Genomic DNA, 19,261 nt, shown 5'->3' on the forward strand with positions numbered 1-19,261 from the left:
GGAGGCCCCCTCCAGCACCAGCCTGCCCGCTCTTCCTTCCAGGCTGTCTCTCCAGCTCAGGTGTGCCGTTCCGGTGCTGATCGAGGACCCTGTCCCCGCCTGAGGTTTCCCCTGTGGCCCCTCAGCCCCAGCCCCCGCTGCACTGTGCATCCTGCCGTGTACTCGACCCAGGCGGGCTCCTTCTTGTAATGAGTCAGCTCACAGCCTTCACCGGGATCCTCCTTCTGCTAGGGTTTACAGAACTTCTCATTTGAAATGGAGGGCTTATTTAATTTTCCTGACCCAGGTACAGACTGTTGCCCTTTTAGTACTCTATTGGCCATTTCTTGGTGGGTATTGGTGAGGGGGACGCCTCGCCCTGCATCTCCATGCCTCTCCCCCTGGCCATCCAGCAAAGCCGCCCTTCGAGCAGGTGCTGGTGGAGCTCTCCCTGGCCCCGCCCACTTGTTTTTTACAGTCCCCGTCACCTGACTGAGGCCACTGAGTCGGGAGGGGTGGGGGTTCGACAGACCCTGTGGTCTTACCAGTTCTTCATGTTGAATACAATTGTCAGTAGCTACCTGTCTTTAGTGGAGCCTGACCTAATGTGTGGTAAGAGCCATACTCTCAAGCTTTCACCTCTGATCCCCAGTTTCAGACCTGTCCCATCACAAAACCCCGCACACACTCAGTGACCGCCTTAGCTCTGTTCTCTGCGTCATGACCCAAGGGAGAGGCTGAGTGACAGCTGGAGGCCGTACCTAAGGGTCACTAACTGGAAGCAGGCAGCCTTGGTGGTGGTGAGAATTTCTTAGAACCTGGGCCAGTCGAGATGGCTTAGAAGATCACTGAGCATGTAGAAGAGATCTATCCTGTGTATATCTGATGGGAACACAGGACCACATGTCTTTAGTAAAAGTTCTGCCTCCACTAAGGATGTTGTAAGGCTGCCTTGCTTTTGCATGGATGACAGAGAACTTTAAACATTTCTGGCATTTTTATGAGACTAAACTCAGCTTATTTATGATGATGGCCACTTATTTAATTATACTTCCCCCTCACCTTTTGTGTGTGTGTGTGCCCCTCTGGCTACTGAGAAAGATATATAAAAATATTAATAATGTGAATTTACTTTCTGTTACCTTTTTTTATCCTTTTTTTGGAGGTGGGGTATTATACTAAGGTACATTGAAATTGACACTTTTAATAGGAATTTTAAAAATTCCATTAAGGAATGCTTTTAAAAGATAACTGTGTTTCAGAATTCTGTGTCTAACTTACATATTTTAAGTTCTACATTATATAAGTTATAGATATTGTATGTATTGTTATATATTGTATAAAGGTCTTTTCTTATAGGATTTAAATTGGATAGAGCAAGAAAAAAATTTTTTGATTCCTTAATAATGTGTGATTTCTAAAAGAACTACATCTCTATGTAGAGGGTTTGACCAGTTATTTTTGGTCATAGAATTTATTCATCTTTTTTTTTTTAGAAGTTAAATTCTAAAGTACATTTCTCTTGTGACGTGAATAATAACTGCTCAAGTCATTGTGATTTTTCTTGAGTTTGACCCTTTCTAATCATTGCAGCTGAATCTTTGGCTAATCTTATTTTCAGAGAAAAGTTCTAAAGTTTTGATTTCCCAAATTACTAAATAAATTAATCCTGGTCATTTACTTGAACTTTCTGTGGTAAAAATCTTTTGGCTAAATACCATACATGCGATCTTTTTTTCTCTGACTTTTGGTGTTTTGGTGCCATCTTGTGGCTGGACTGTGTAATAACTTCAATACAGAAACACTTTTAACAGTGTCCTGGATAGGATCAGATAGACTGGGAATACTTTCCAAAACGTGAATCATGTGCCACTGTAAGTCTGTATTTAAAATATTGAGAGTACTTTGTTTGTTATGGATTTGTGGACACAGCGGGAGGAGAGGGTGGGACGGATTGAGAAAGTAATATCGACATATAGACAGTATTATGTGTGTAATAGATAGCTAGTGGGAAGTTGCTGAGTAACACCGGAATCTCAGCCTGGTGCTCTGTGATGAGCTAGAGGGGTGGGATCGGGGGTGAGAGATGGGAGGGGCATTCAAGAGAGAGGGAATATATGTATACATATGGCTGATTCATGATGTTGTACAGCAGAAAATAGCACAGCATTGTAAAGCAATTATCCTCCAATTAATTTTTTTTTAAATTTGTTTGTTACTTGTTGAATGTCCAGGCAAAAATAATAAGGAATTTGCCATATGGCTCTTGGTTTTTAAAATTCTGTTTTTACGATATTTGCCCCTAGTTGCTGCTGTTTGAACGATCTTGGATGAGCAGATGGAAGTCTTCAGTTCTGCATGAAGGGGAAGGGAACATAAGGAGTGTGAAGTGGAGGGGCCATCTGATTGCCTGGGCCAATAATATGGTAAAAGTGCATCTCCATCTCTCTAAGGCTTGTTCAGCGCCAGAAGGATGGCCAAACCCAGAAGGCTGTGACGAAGGGTGGGGATGCCACTCCTCCCATCACGTTTCTGAAAGGTGCTCATGGCGATTGATATCATACCCGGAAGGGTGAAGAAATTAGATTGCTTTTGGCTTTCATCAGAGAGTAATTTCCAACATATTCTGGACTCTATTTTAGAGGAAGAAACCCGAGGCATGGAGAATAGCCAAGAAAATGAAAAGGCATCTTAATAATGGAAGGGCTGCAATGGGAACATGGTTTTGAAAATACCATTTGCCTATTAGCCAAGGGCAAGTGCCAGTCGATATGAAACAAGGGCAGGATATTGCTGATTTTTTTTTACTCCCAGAATAATCACCAACCCAAAATAGGCCTGCCTTTGAAAAAGTGGGTCCTAATTTTTGATGCTTCACTTACCTCAAGTTCAGTCGATATGAGTTAGAAAGTTTAAAAATTACTTAGGACATCTGGCATAACTATAGCTTTTGGAATTTTGATGTACAATTTAGCAAATTGGTGCTATGCCTTTTTTTTTATTTTGCCATGCTGCAACGTCATATGAGCTCTGTTCCCTGACCAGGTATTGAACCCAAGCCCCTTGCATTTGGAAGTCCCCAGCTATTCCATTTTGCATGGTAGAAACCTCCCAGAAGCTGCTGTGCTAGTTAGGACTTTTCCTACTCTTCTGGGTCACAGTCATGGTCAACAGATATATGGCCTCTTGGTTTATTTTCATTTAGCTGCTTGCTCAATGTTTCTTGATTTGAGTACTTTAAAATGTCAGGTGTAGTTTTCTTTACCTAGTGGGTTTTCAGATTCAAAGCTTTTCTGAAAACCAAATCCCGTACTTGAGGTGTAACAATACATACATAAATGTTTCTTGTCTGTCATTTTGGAAATGTAGTTGCTGATACCTATACATTTACCATTTGTGTTGCTTGTGCCATCTGCTCATAAAATCTCCTTTGCCTGAAAAGAAGGATGGAGGTTTCCTTTTGTTCTGGGTTTTCACCAGATTCGTGTGGAGTCGGAACGTTTCTGTGGTTCCCAGTGGCACCCAATAAACACTGTCAATACTTTGCAGTGCTCATTATCACTGGTGTATAGCAGTGGCCATTATTAAATCTCCTTTCACTTTCCTTCTCTCGAGTCAAGGATGCTTAATGCTGCTTTATCTTCCAGGGCGTGAAGATTTTTGACATCACCTCAAAGCAGAGAATCACGAACGTGCCCCGAGATGATATAAGTCTTCGCCCAGATATGTATCCCTGTAGCCTCTGCTGGAAGGACAGTGTGACGCTGATCATTGGCTGGGGGACGTCTGTCAAGGTGGGTTTACTTGTCTTTCTCCTGAGGCCATGTTGTTATAGAGCTACTAATCGATGGTCCAAAGGAATGAGTTCCTTTGTGTGTGTGTGTGGACCGTTTCTGAGGTCCTTATTGAATCTGTTATGGCATCGCCTGTGTCCTGTGTTCTGGTCCCTTGGTCCCGAGGCATGTGGGATGTTAGTTCCCTGGCCAGGGATCAGACCCACACCCCTTGCATTGGAAGGCCAAGTCCCAACCACTGGACCCCCAGGGAAATCCAAGAATATGAGTTCTTGAATGGCTTCTCAGAGCCAAAATATTTTCACCTGCATATTATGGTCATGGGATAAGTGTGAGTTTTCAGATCTGTCCTTTCTCATGACCTTATCCATGTTCAGAATGGTGTAGCCTTTCTGATCTTTTTTTTAATTTCCTGTAACCCAGTCAGCCTTAGCTATTTATGGAGTATGCGTTGTGTTACTGGTTCACCTGGGTCCTTTTCTTTATGTTTCCTTCCATTTCCCTTAGCTTTGATCCTGAGCTTCTTCAGTAGAACTGATGGTGGGAAAAGATGGTTGAAATGAAATCATCCTGCTTGCTCACTAGTAGTTTGATGGAATAAAGGCCCAGGCTTATTATGGACGATGCGACTTGGGGCTGTTTTGTCACATATATTGCCTGCCTTTTATATGCCTGGGTAAATGAAGCTGTTCTGCAAAACGAGGCCCAAAGTCCATTCACCTTTATTTCGTACCTAGTAGCACTTGTCTCGTATTAGGTATTTCAGAACAAAAGTTGTTTGTTTCCCTTTAAAAATACATACCTTCGTCTAAATAAAGTAAGACTTAGCTGAGATAAAGGTGTTGTAAGAAGATATCCCATCAGTAGTCTAATGGAAGGACTCAGGCTGTAGAGTCACACAGACCAGGAATCCATTCCAGTTTTCCCACTGATCTTCCTGTGTAACCCTCTCTAAGCCTCACTCTTCTCATCTGCAAAATGGGAGCGCTGATAGTTCTCGCATCACATATTTTGGGGCAGTTTAATGAAGAATTTAGTATAGGATCTGGCATACCATGTGTAGGAAATATAAGCTGTCATAGTTATGTCAGAAAATTCCAGAAAGATCATGAGAGAGACATGGCTATTGAAAATTCCTCTCTGAAAAAGAAAGCATAAAAATTATTAATGTGGTGATTGTTATCATCAAAATAAGCATTATTAGTTTGAGGTAGATCTAGTTATGATTCAGGTTCTCTTTTTTAGTAGAACATGTGGTAATCGTTTCCATGTGTTAAATGAACACAACAGTCACATTTAAGGTAATAGAAAGGAGGTTGTACCTCAAAGTCAAGGACAAAAGAGGGCTTCTCAGTGTCCCTATCCCAGTACTGATCCAGTAAACTGATGTTCTTGATAGTTTTTAAGTATCTTAAATAGACCAAGTGGCTTTTTCCCTTATTTTAAAGTTGGTATTTTCTTTTCTTTTTTGGTGAAAGGAAAGGGAAACTAGCCTATTGGGACATGAAAGAAGTTTGATGATTGCTACTGGAAATGTTTCCTCCATTAGGCTGAATTATGGTCCCTAAGATAGCAATCCTGATTCCCACCACCTATAAATGTTTCTTTTATGCTGTAAAGAGCCAAGCAAAAAGATATGACTAACTAAGCCTCTATAGATGGGGAGATTATCCTGCATTGTCTGTTGTTATTCAGTCACCAAGTTGTGTCTGACTTTTTGCATCCCCATGAACTGCAGCCCCCTAAGCTCCTAGGTCCTTCACTCTCTCCCGGAGTTTGCTGAAATCATGTCCATTGAGTCAGTGATGCCATCCAACCATCTCATCCTCTGTCACTCCCTTCCCCTTTTGCCTTCAATCTTTACTGGCATGAAAGATTTTTCCAGTGAGTCAGCTCTTCACATCAGGTGGCCAAAGTATTACAGTTTTATTACCTTCAGCATCAGTCCTTCCAATGAATATTCAGGACTGATTTCCTTTAGAAATGACTGGTTTGATCTCCTTGGAGTCCAAGGCACTCTCAAGAGTCTTCTCCAATACCACAGTTCAAAAGCATTAATTGTTCAGCGCTCAGCTTTCTTTATGGTCCAACTCTCACATCCATCAGTCAGTTCAGTTCAGTTCAATCGCTCAGTCGTGTCCGACTCTTTGCGACCCCAGGAATCACAGCACGCCAGGCCTCCCTGTCCATCACCAGCTCCCAGAGTTCACTCAGACTCACGTCCATCAAGTCAGTGATGCCAACCAGCCATCTCATCCTCTTTCGTCCCCTTCTCCTCCTGCCCCCAATCCCTCCCAGTATGAGTCTTTTCCAGTGAGTCAACTCTTTGCATGAGGTGGCCAAAGTACTAGAGTTTCAGCTTTAGCATCATTCCTTCCAAAGAAATCCCAGGGCTGATCTCCTTTAGAATGGACTGGTTGGATCTCGTTGCAGTCCAAGGGGCTCTCAAGAGTCTTCTCCAACACCACAATTCAAAAGCATCAATTCTTCGGTACTCAGCTTTCTTCACAGTCCAATTCTCACATCCATACATGACTACTAAAAAAGCCAGAGCTTTGACTAGACAGATCTTTGTTGGCAAAGTAATGTCTCTGCTTTTGAATATGCTATCTAGGTTGTTCATAGCTTTTCTTCCGAGGAGTAAGCGTCTTTTAATTTCCTGGCTGCAGTCACCATCTGCAGTGATTTTGGAGCCCAAAAAAATAAAGTCTGTCACTGTCCACTGTTTCCCCATCTGTTTGCCATGAAGTGATGGGACTGGATGCTATGGATCTTTGTTTTTAAGCCATCTTTTTCACTCTCCTCTTTCACATTCATCAAGAGGCTCTTTAGTTCCTCTTCACTTTCTGCCATTAGAATGGTACCAGGTGCATATCTGAAGTTGTTGTTATATCTTCTGGCAGTCTTGATTCCAATTTGTGATTCATCCAGCCCAGCATTTTGCATGATATACTGTGCATATAAGTTAAATAAGCAAGGTGACAGCATACAGCCTTAACCTATTCCTTTCCCAGTTTTGAACCAATCTGTTGTTCCATGCCTGGTTCTAACTGTTGCTTCTTGACCTGCATTCAGGTTTTTCAGGAGACAGGTAAGGTGGTCTGATATTCCCATCTCTTTAAGAATTTTCTACAATTTGTTGTGATCAAAGACTTTAGCATAGTCAATGAAGCAGAAGTAGATGTGTTTCTTTTTGGAGGGAGGGGAGTTCTGTTTGCTTTTTCTGTGATTCAGTGAATGTTGGCAATTTGATCTCTCGTTCCTCTGCCTTTTCTAAATCCAGCTTGCACATCTGAAAGTTCTTGGTTTACATACTGTTGAAGCCTAGCATGTGAATGAATGCAACTGGGTGGTAGTTTGAACATTTTTTGGCATTGCCCTTCTTTGGGATTCGGATGAAAACTAACCTTTTCCAGTCCTGTGGCCACTGCTGAGTTTTGCAAATTTGCTGATATACTGAGTGCAGCACTTTAACAGCATCATGTTTTAGGATTTGAAATAGCTCAGCTGGAGCTATCTTTGTTTATAGTAATGCTTCCTAAGGCCTGCTTGACTTCACACACCAGGATATATGGCTTTAGTTGAGTGGCCACACCATTGTGGTTATCTGGGTCATTAAGACCTTTTTTGCATAGTTCTTCTGTATAGTCTTGCCACTTCTTAAAATCTTCTGTTTCTATTAGGTCCATACTGTTTCTGTCCTTTATTGTGCCCATCTCTGCATGAAACGGTCTCTTGGTAGCTCTTATTTTCTTGAAGAGGTCTCTAGTCTTTCCCATTCTATTGTTTTCCTCTATTTCTTTGTATTGTTCACTTAAGAAGGCTTTCTTATCTCTCCCTGCTATTCTCTGGAACTCTGATATATCTTTGCCTTTCTTCTTTTCTCAGCTATGTGTAAGGCCTCCTCAGACAACCACTTTGCCTTCTTGCATTTCTTTTTCTTGGGGATGGTTTTGGTCACCACCTCCTGTACAGTGTTATGAGCCTCCATCTATAGTTCTTCACACACTCTTGTCTGCTAGATCTAATCCCTTGAATCTATTCATCACCTCCACTATATAATCATAAGGGGTTTGATTTAGGTCATACCTGTATGGTCTACTTTCTTCAATTTAAACCTGACTTTTGCAGTAAGGAGCTCATGATCTGAACCAGTCAGATCCAGGTCTTGTTTTTACTGACTGCAGAAATGTACATTGATCTATCAATTCTACCTCTAGGAATTTATCGTAATGAAACAGAAGTCCAAAAGTTTTATATAGGAGCATGTTGATTGCATTATTGCTGGCATCAGAAAGAGATAGGAAGCAAAAAAATAATGTCTAAAATAAGATTGATTAAATTACAGTTCATTCTTGTAATGAAATACTATAAAGATATTGAAGAATCATGTAAGGATATGTAAATAGCACATTAAACTATTTGTAGTAATTTTAGGTTAAGAAAAGTAGCTTCTCCAAAAGTGTGAATTGTTAATAGTGTTCAGTTTGTTCTGGGACAACGTATGATTTGTTTTTTCCCTTTGGACTTTCTGTATTTTAGAAATTTTCATGTTGTAGGTATACTTAGGGATACAGCTATAAAATAATACAATAAATGCTGTCTAAAAGAAGTTTGTATAGGATCAGTACCTATGACTCAGTCTTTTTTTTTTTAATTGAACTGTAGTTGATTTATAATATGTTAATTTCTGCTGTATAGCAAAGTGAGTCAGTTACACACACACACACACACACACACATTCTTTTTCATATTCTTTTCCATTATCATTTATTGTAGGTTATTGAAATAGTTCCCTGTGCTATACAATAGGTCCTTGTTGTTTATTCATTCTACCAACCCCAAACTTCCTGTCCTTCCCTCCACTAGTCCCCTCCCCTTTGGCAACAAGTATGATAATCTCTAGGTCCATCCATATTGTTGCAAGTGCCATTATTTCATTCTTTTTCAGGGATGAGTAATATTCTATTGTTTATATGTACCACATCTTCTGCATCCATTCATCTGTTATAGACATTTGAGGCTCGGTCTTAAACTGGATGGCTGAACTATGTAAATTTTTCTCAGTTCTTATTACAAAATAGAGTACATTTCCTTCAGAAAACACAGCAAAACAAAAAAATATTATAAAATATCCATAGTTGTCTTATCCTAAAACATCCACAGTTAACACACATATGTGTTATGGGCTGTGTGTGTGTGTGTATATATATATAAATAAATATATAAAATTTCTGTTCAAACTGTATATGTATAATTTAAAATATGAGTTGGAAAACTTTCTGTAAGGCTGCTGGTAAAGATTTTAAACTTCAAGTGAAGTAAGTGAAACTCACTCAGTTATGTCTGACTCTTTGCAACCCCAGAATTCTTCAGGCCAGAATACTGGAGTGGGTAACCTTTCCCTTCTCCAGGGGATCTTCCTGTCGCAGTGATTGAACCCAGGTCTCCTGCATTGCAGGCGGATTCTTTATGAGCTGAACCACAAGGGAAGCCCAAGAATAATAGAGTGGGTAGCCTATCCCTTCTCCAGCGGATCTTCCTGACCCAGGAATCAAACCAGGGTCTCCTGCATTGCAGGTGGATTCTTTACCAACTGAGCTACCAGGGAACCCCTTTGCCTGCTACATATTGTTTCTGCCAGGCACTTTTCTTATTATTTGCTTTTCCTTCCTAGTCTCCCTCCTCTCCTTTTCACTTTTTCAAACCTTCAAAAATGTAAAAATTGTTTTTAGCTTCAGATCAGTCGCTCAGTCGTGTCCAACTATTTGAGACCCCATGAACCACAGCATGCCAGGCCTCCCTGTCCATCACCAACTCCTGGAGTCCCCAAACCCATGTCCATCGAGTCAGTGATACCATCCAACCATCTCATCCTCTGTCGTCCCCTTCTCCCACCCTCAATCTTTCCTAGCATCAGAGTCTTTTCAAATCAGTCAGCTCTTTGCATCAGATGGCCAAAGTATTAGAGTTTCAGCTTCAACATCAGTCCTTCCAGTGAACACCCAGGACTGATCTCCTTTAGGGTGGACTGGTTGGATCTCTTTGCAGTCCAAGGGACTCTCAAGAGTCTTCTCCAACACCACAGTTCAAAAGCATCATTTCTTTGGCGCTCAGCCCTCTTTACAGTCCAACTCTCAGATCCATACATGACCACTGGAAAAACCATAGCCTTGAGTAGATGGACTTTTGTTGACAAAGTAATATCTCTGCTTTTTAATATGCTATCTAGGTTGGTCATAACTTTCCTTCCAAGGAGTAAGCGTCTTTTAATTTCATGGCTGCAATCACCATCTGCAGTGATTTTGGAGCCCAGAAAAATAAAGTCAGCCACTGTTTCTACTGTTTCCCCATCTATTTGCCATGAAGTGATGGGACCGGATGCCATCTTAGTTTTCTGAATGTTGAGCTTTAAGCCAACTTTTTCACTCTCCTTTCACTTTCATCAAGAGGCTCTTTAGTTCTTCTTCATTTCCTGCCGTAAGGGTGGTGTCATCTGCATATCTGAGGTTATTGATACTTCTCTTGGCAATCTTGATTCCAGTTTGTGCTTCCTGCAGCCCAGCATTTCTCATGATGTACTCTGCATATAAGTTAAATAAGCAGGGTGACAATATACAGCCTTGCCGTACTCTTTTTCCTATTTGGAACCAGTCTGTTGTTCCATGTCCAGTTCTAACTGTTGCTTCCTGACCTGCATATTAGGTTTCTCAAGAGGCAGGTGGTCTGATATCCCCATCTCTCTCAGAATTTTCCACAGTTTATTGTGATCCACACACAAACACAAAGATCAAAGGCTTTGGCATAGTCAATAAAGCAGAAATAGATGTTTTTCTGGAACTCTCTTGCTTTTTCCATGATCCAGCAGATGTTGGCAATTTGATCTCTGGTTCCTCTGCCTTTTCTAAAACCTGCTTGAACATCAGGAAGTTCACGGTTCATGTATTGCTGAAGCCTGGCTTGGAGACTTTTAAGTATTACTTTACTAGCGTTTAAGATGAGTGCAATTGTGCGGTATTTTGAGCATTCTTTGGCATTGCCTTTCTTTGGGATAGGAATGAAAGCTGACCTTTTCCAGCCCTGTGGCCACTGCTGAGTTTTCCAAATTCGCTGGCATATTGAGTGCAGCACTTTCACAGCATCATCTTTTAGGATTTGAGATAGCTCAACTGGAATTCCATTACCTCCACTAGCTTTGTTCATAGTGATGCTTCCTAAGGCCCACTTGACTTCACATTCCAGGATGTCTGGCTCTAGGTGAGTGATCACACCATTGCGATTATCTGGGTCGTGAAGATCTTTTTTGTACAGTTCTTCTGTGTCTTCTTGTCACCTTTTATTAATATCTTTTGCTTCTCTTAGGTCCCTACTATTTCTGTCCTTTATTGAGCCCATCTTTGCATGAAATGTTCCCTTGGTATCTCTAATTTTCTTGAAGAAATCTCTAGTCTTTCCCATTCTATTGTTTTCCTCTATTTCTTTGCATTGATCGCTGAGAAAGGCTTTCATAACTCTCCTTGCTATTCTTGGAACTCTGCATTTAAATGGGTATATCTTTCCTTTTCTCCTTTGCTTTCTGCTTCCCTTCTTTTCACAGCTATTGGTTAGGCCTCCTCAGACAGCCATTTTGCTTTTTTCCATTTCTTTTTCTTGGGAATGGTCTTGATTCCTGTCTCCTGTACAGTGTCACATACCTCCATCCATAGTTCATCAGGCACTCTGTCTATCAGATCTAGTCTCTTAAATCTATTTCTCACTTCCACTGTATAGTCATTTTCAGCTTACAAGCCATAAAAAAAATAGACCAGAGGCTGGGCTGTCATTACCATCCCTGATTTAAATTATGTAATACATATATTTTAATGAGCTTGAGAGAAGAAGAGCATGTGACACTTTTGGAAAGTATTATTTAGCAACAGTGAAATAAATTACTAAAATGTGATCAGAAACACTAGACTTATATGGGTGTTGCCAAGACTAGCCATTGGGCATTTGGGGCTCTATGCTTTTGCTCGAGTTTTATTTGGATGATGGTTGAAGAAGTCTGTCAGTAGATCTTCAGAAAATGAGTCATTGGAAATGTGTTAAAACTATATCCACTTCCTTCTTTTCTTTGTCCCTGAATAAAACTTGGAGAATAATATCTCTGGGATCTGGCAGCATGAGAGTAGGGCTTCTCAGGTGGCTCAGTGGTAAAGAATCTGCCTGCCAGTGCAGAAGACAAGAAATGTGGGTTCGGTGCCTGGGCTGGGAAGATCCCCTGGAGTAGGAAATGGCAACCTGCTCCAGTATTCTTGCCTGGAGAATTCCATGGACAGTGGAGCCTGGGGGCTACAGTCCATGAGGTCACAAAAAGTCGGAAATACCTGAGCAACTGAGCACACCATGTTGGAGAATATATGTAATGGTTGCTGTGTGTCATTGAAATTAATTTCTATCACTTAAGTCATAGGGTTGGATGCGTGCATCCTGTCTTCAGTGCTACATGGCTAGTTTAGCCAAAGTACCATATAGTGAATCAGATGTGATGAAGAGTTTTCTATGACATGAATAAAAGTGACGTTTGGCTTTCCTTTCTAGATATGCTCGGTGAAGGAACGGCACGCCAGTGAAATGAGAGACTTGCCAAGTCGATATGTTGAAATAGGTATGCCTTCTGTGGTATAAACCTTCAAAAGAGAATCAATGTTATGAGGGGGGTAGCTAAGGCCATGTTTTTCAGGGCTCACCATTGGCACCTTGATGAAATAGATCAAGAAGCTTTTGAGTTTCGAAACTTGGCTGTAGAGACCTTTTGTCCTAACTCTATTTCGAGTTTTTAACAATAATTTTGTAATTGGCTTTGACGTTAAATAAACATGGGTTTGGGGTTCTGGTTCTATTATTTAAACTACCTGCATTTTGCACAGATGTTCACATGCCTCAATATTCTCATCTGTGAAATGCAGAAAAGAATATGCGTCCCATAGGTTGGTTGTGAAAATTCCAAGAGTGCATGCACAGCTCATAACACAGTCCTCACACTTGGTCCTGATTCCTTATGACTTCTGACTATTTACTTTCTTCATCACTGGTCTGGTCCAAGCTGCCGTGGTCTTTTATCTGGATCACTGCAGCAGACACTTAACTGGTTCATCTCTTTCCACCATGAATTACTGTGCGCTAGTCCCGCCACTGCAGTCAAAATACAAATCAGACAGTGTCACCACTCTTCTCTCCCTTCCCAGTGTTCTTAGGTAAAGGTGAGACTCCTTAGGTTGACCGTGGGGATCTGCGCTGGCACTCACCTGCCTTCCTAACACCAGCTCATAGCAAGCGTCTCTGGTCTCTGTGTTCCAGCCACACTGGCTTTCTTCCACCCACCCATGCCGCTTCTGTGCTTCTTCCCCTCTCTCTAGAATGTCTTGCCTCCTTTTGCTTATGGATCCCTTTTCACCTTTAATTAAACCTCAGCTCAAATGGTGCTTTCCTGGGAAAGCCCACTGGCCATCCCTAAGCAGGTCACATCCCCCTGTGATGGACAGGTAGCGTTTCCCTTTCTGGATGTTGTTTGAGTTGCGGTTATCATGTGATTATTTGGTGCATTTCTGTCTCTTCCATCAGACTGCAACCTCGTTTTTGCTTAGTGTTTGTTTCGCAGGGACATGGCACCATGCATGACACATGGTAGGTAGAAAGTAATATCAGGTTGCATGAATCAGACTCTGGGAAACAAGTGTTCAGGAAAAGTAGGCCAAGAAGGCTATGCCACTACTTTTATAACGTAAGTTTTATTAAGTTTTATGACCTAGTGCCAAAGTTATTCATACAGAAAAAGTGAAAACTGACTGATATTTGTCAATTAAACAAATAGAATAAAAACTCTTTTTGTATTATTTAGTACCGAACAACAGAAGACAGAGTTTTGTGGCCAAAAAAAAAAGGTTTGCCATGTTTTGTGTCAGGTAAATGGTTTGTTTACGCATTTGGATGGGAGAGGAGGAATATGCATTTGATGGCTTGTCATAAATGGGGAGAAGCTGAGATAAATCATTTGCACAAGACTCTATTTCTACAAAGATATTCCCACCTGGCTAATATGTTTGTAACATTTAAATATTTTATACTTTAAGTCATAAATTGGTGGTAGGGTTTTGATCATTGTAGTTGTTGTTTGCCTTAAAAGGATAAATGAATATATAAATTCACAGTTTGGATTGCTTGGGGTATGGATAAAATAGGCGTATGCAGAATATAATAGTACTGAGAAGCACTGAGTAACCTGATAAAAAGGCAGAACTAGAAGATAAAGATAGTTATTTCAGTCTCTCTTCTGTCCTGCCTCTCCTGTGCCCACCAGTGAAAAACCTGAACGTCTCAATGCTGTGTCCTGAGAGATAAGTATTAGAATATTGTAAATTCAGGTAGATAGAAAAGGGCAATAACTGTGGGAATTTTAGGATGTAAAAATTGCCTGGAAGGCATGAAAATGTAGCAGTGTCACCTTTTCTCCTTACTTGGTATTATTACTCAAGAAGTAGGTATGGGGTATTGTGCTTTGTGTACTATCTGCTTTAGTCCATTTTACCACCACAGCAGCCCTTTGAAGGGCAGGTAGTAGTCTTCTTATTCTATAGATGAAAAAACCTGAGGCTCATGGTGGTAAAGTGGTAAATAACTCATCCAAAATCTTATTGCCGTGGCATTAAAATGGATAGAATCTAACCCCACAGAATGACCAAGCAAGGAGGCCAGGCAGTTTGCTGAATTCCTGTCTGATCTTGATAAGTACTTTAATGTCCCTGAGCTAGACTTTCTTCACTTGTGAAATGGAGATCAGGGACTTCCCGAGTGGCCCAGGCTTCCAGTGCAGGGGGCATGGGTTCTGTCCATGGTCTGGAAAGTAGATCCCGTGTGCCTCATGATGTGGCCCCCCAAAAATTTTTTTAGTAAAAAAAATAAAAAGAAATAAAATAGAGATGATGAGACGTACTATTCCAGATGGCTGGGAGAATTAGGTGTGATGTAAGGAAAGTCTGCAACACACTCCTTGGCATACAGTAGATGCTCACTGAACCACAGTGGTTATCATCACTATGCAGACTTTCATCCCAGCTCCTCAACTGCTAATAGCTAGAGCCCTGGGATCACATTATTAAAATGTAGTTCATCTGTACTACAATTTCCGTGAAATAGACCGTGTACGGGTACCAACAATAGCATATTACAGACATTTTACTACTATGGTTAGTGGTTAAGTACCATTTTTTTCCCCTCTTGAGAGCAAACCTTTAAGAATATAAACCATTTCCACAGCAGGAGGCAAAGTGGTTTGGATAAGAGTCCTTGACTAGGATAAAGGAAAAGAGAAATATTACCAGGTATGGATTACAATTTGCTTTAGCCCTAGACGTTATAAGCCACTGTTCTTTACTAAATGAGGTGAAAATGGCATTGAGATGAAAGAAATGTCTGTGGCTGTACATTTCTTAGAAGCCAGATGTTTATAGCTCTTCCTTACAAGGCAGAATCTCAAAAACAACATAAAAGTTATTCCTCTCAATATCCTCTCAATAAGATATTAATTTATTCTTATAAGCAAAAGATAATATTGATAGTAAATATGAAGCTTACTGGCCAGTCTCCAACCCATGAAGACATAAGATTACTTAAGACTTTTTAGATGTCATTTATTCCTCCATATTACTGTGTTAAAAATAAAATATGTTGTGGTCCATGACTGCTTTACTTATTTTAACTTAACTTGGGTATCTTGTCACAGGACTCCCTAACCCTCTGGTACTTTTCATAATAAAATGTTGGGGGAAAATATTCAGTACAGAAGAATTAGTAGATTATAACCAAACTGAATTCTAACAGAGCAGAAAACCATACTGGACTAGATCCTGAAGCACAAACACCCTGAACTGTCCTGATGCCCACTGAGATTTAGACGCAGAGATGAAACTTTTCACCAAAGTCATCCTTGGTCCTAATGGAATGGTAATTGGGAGCTGATATTATGTTGTTGGGAAATGAATCCAATATTGATGTGTCATTTGAGGGGGCATCTCCTGTCAGGGGCAGATAATTTACATGCAAGGAATTAATGATTAACTCCCTAGTCTTGATCTCATGTGGAAATTTGTTTCAAAAAAATAATGAGAAAATCTATATGGGAAGCTGTGTAGAATGAGAGGAGCCAGGAAGATAGGGAGGAGAAAAGCAAGGGACATCTTTTTCACTTTAATTAAACAGAGTCCATATCTTTAGTTGACTATATGCTGTGGCTCTGTTTAGTACATTATTTGTTCTGTTTTAAGCCTCTTGATTGGGAAAACAGTGACTTGAAAATTGAAGGGCTTTTTGCATGACATAAGAGAGCTGTGAAATTAATACCCTTCTTAGATCTAACTGTCTCTCTCTCCAGCCACCTGTTAGCATTCTGACCCAGACACACAGGTTCCAGCAGTGGGACAGTTCTGTGCACGACAGTAACAAGGTTTATCTCCATATCACAGTCTCAGCAGGAATCAGGATAGTTCAAGGTGTTTTGCTTACAGGTTTAACTCTGTGTGATTTTCTGTTCTCTTAGAATTTAGTTTGATTCTCTCTATTAATTCTTCTCCTCTGCCTTAATTTTTCCCCAACAGTTTATTACGACAATTATTAAACATATAAAAAGTAAAGAATTTCACTATGGGTTCCTATTTACTCACCTCCTCGATTCTGCAATTAAGGTTTCATTGTGCTTGTTTTATTACGTGTCTGTTCCTCTGTCCATTCCCCCTCTTCTTTCTCATCAGTGCTGGAGGCTCAAATGTTTGTTGCAAGTAGAAAGAGTAAAGTTTCTCTACAGTAAGGAGTGGTAAGAAATCTGAAGCATCTGAAGTAAGAAGTGTATTTTGTTTATTTTATAATCCCCACCACCAGGCACATGCTGACATGCATTTCAAACAGAATTTCATTTAATCTTCACGATGATTCCAGTGGAGGGGGTTGTTACACCATTTTATAGGTGAAGAGGCTGAGGTTCAGAGGGATCAAGTAACCTGCTTAAGATGATGACTTGAAAAGCAGAGAAGGCAGCATCTGAACCCAGATAAGCCTCGTTTCAAAGCTGTTGCCTCTAACTACTGTGCCATGCTTTCTTCCCTGCATGCCTTCCTCCTAACCCCTGCCCTCATTTGCAGCCAGAGTAACTGATTAAAAGCAGTTTGCTCTGGGCACTCAGATACAAACCATGGGGTAGAAATTCTATGAAGACTCTTTAAATATGCCAGTGAGGATGTCTGCTTACCTGTTCTTCAAATAGCCAGATAAAATGGAAATGCAGTACATTTGTTTTTGTTTTATTTGGGTTCAGTGAAGTGTCTCATTTAGAAAAGTAGAAATGTTATTTCCCCTTATTGTATTCTGGGACTGACAGCCCTTCATTATTTTCTCAGAGAACTCTAGAACCTAGTTGCCTTGGATGGCTGTCAAAATTGTTTCTGAGGAAAGGGAATCACATCCAGACTGGGATGTGATTCTTGCAGCCCTTTGAAAAAGAGGAAAAGCTCTTACGTGTGCTTTCCTAGTGTTCGACATAAGTTTACTTGGTGCGTCAAGGTAGTTTTGGAAACTTTTGTGGGGGTGCAGGTGGTTAGGTCTCTGAATTTTTTTATTTTGTTATGGTAAAAACACTTCACATGAGATCTACTGTCTTAACAGATTTTTTAAGGGGATGATGCATTGTCATTGCTGATGCACATAATGTTATAACAGCAGATCTCAAACTTAATTCATCTTGCTGAACTGAAACTTTATGTCTGTTGATTGGCAACTCCCCATTTCCTCTCCCCAGCCCTTGCAACCACCTTTCCTCTTTGATTCTATGATTTTGACTACTTTAGGTACCTCATACAAGTGGAATCATGTAATATTTGTCTTTCTGTGACTGGCTTATTTCACTTAGCATAATATCCTCAGAGTTCATCCATGCTGTTGCACAATTTTCTTTTTTTGAGGCTGAATGGTATTCCATCTTTATGCATTGCTCTGTGGATAGACCCTGGGTTGATTCCATGTCTTGACTGTTGTAAATAGTGCTGCTATGATCATGAGAGTGCTAATGTCTCTTCAAGATCCTGATTTCAGTTCTTTTGGATTGATACCCAGAAGGACGTTGCTGGAACATATGGTGGTTCTATCTGAAACTTTTTTTGAGGACACTCTATACTGTTTTTCGTAATGGTTTTACACTTTGCATTTCAACCAACTTTCTCCACATCTGTACCAACACTTATTTTTGTTTTTTTTTTGAAAATAGCCCTTTTACAGCTTAAAGTATAACTGTTTGATTTGAACCTTTTGACCCAAGTTCTTCAAACATCCCCTTGTCTATGGTGTAAGTAGTGTGTGGTCAGCTTCTCATTAAATCACGCAGCATTGCTGTTTCTTTGTGAGTTCTGGAGTTTAGTATAAGAGATAATCACATCTGCTTAGCTTTGATCACATTGTGTACTGAATATTGATTTGAAAATATGAAATTAAATTGAAGGCTAAGCTTGTCTTAAATGGCTTTGACCTACGTGTAATATTGGTTCCTGATTTGGATGTTTTACTAATTTTATCCTTTAGCCATTGCCTTCTGTTTCACTCCCCTATATTAGACCTTGTCCATAACTTGCTGACATAAAGCATAGTAAGTCACTTTTGCTTTAGTGCCTCAGCTTCATATCAATCCTAAGGATGTTGAAATGTGATTTCCAAGTATATTTTCTTAGATCAGCGGTCACATTGACAGAGTGTCCAAATTTCTCAGAGTCTGTGGACATTATATCCAGTTATGAAATACTAATATCTGGTGACTAAAGGGTCAGATTCTCTTGGGAATAAGGAACTATCATAAAGGGACTTTGATGCTTTTCATATGTGGATATAAGACAATGGAAGATAATTGTTCTTATTTATAAATTGCTTAAAATTTTCTTTCTTTGTTGAAGAATCATAGAAACCAGAATTTATAGAAAGGTATGTCTCTGGTGGTCCAGTGGTTAAGACTTCGCCTTCCAATGCAGGGGCTGTGGGTTTAATCCCTGGTCACGGAGCTAAGATCTCACATGCCTTGTGGCCAAAAAACCAAAGCATAGAACAGAAGCAATATTGTAACAAAGTCAATAAAGACTTTAAAAAAGAGCCCACATTAAAAATAAAAAGCTTTAAATAAAATTATAGGATATCACTTTATTTAGTCTCAGTGAAGATCCCGAATCCTTCTAGGTCACATCTAACTAATGGGCATTTTGCACCAGTAAAGGGAAAACAAGAACCCAAAATAAAAGGCAGCACATGTTCTCTGTGCTTCAGTGCATGGAAAATTCCAAAGAAGGGCCTGGCACCCTGGCTGCATGCAGCAGAAGTGGCAGCAAGTTGTCAGACCCTTCACTTTTCCCGTTTCAGCTAACATAGTGCACTTTCGCCCTTAGCACCTCTGTGGGCTTGCTTATGTTTTCTAGTGTGACTTA

The 19,261-nt window shown here is 40.3% G+C and overlaps 1 protein-coding gene across 2 annotated transcripts in view; it reads left to right on the plus strand.

The window, feature by feature from the left end:
* VPS41 (VPS41 subunit of HOPS complex) overlaps positions 1-19,261 on the plus strand; it is a 203,982-nt gene that overhangs the window by 125,563 nt on the left and 59,158 nt on the right. For both annotated transcript variants that reach the window (XM_040259502.1, XM_040259503.1), the window contains 3 exons: positions 2,286-2,405; positions 3,627-3,773; positions 12,354-12,420. In XM_040259502.1, coding sequence (XP_040115436.1) covers positions 2,286-2,405; positions 3,627-3,773; positions 12,354-12,420 — 334 coding nt within the window. The remainder of the gene's footprint in view (positions 1-2,285; positions 2,406-3,626; positions 3,774-12,353; positions 12,421-19,261) is intronic.

Source organism: Oryx dammah, unplaced genomic scaffold (assembly GCF_014754425.2).
Source record: "Oryx dammah isolate SB20612 unplaced genomic scaffold, SCBI_Odam_1.1 HiC_scaffold_18, whole genome shotgun sequence".
Taxonomy (NCBI): Eukaryota; Metazoa; Chordata; class Mammalia; order Artiodactyla; family Bovidae; genus Oryx; species Oryx dammah.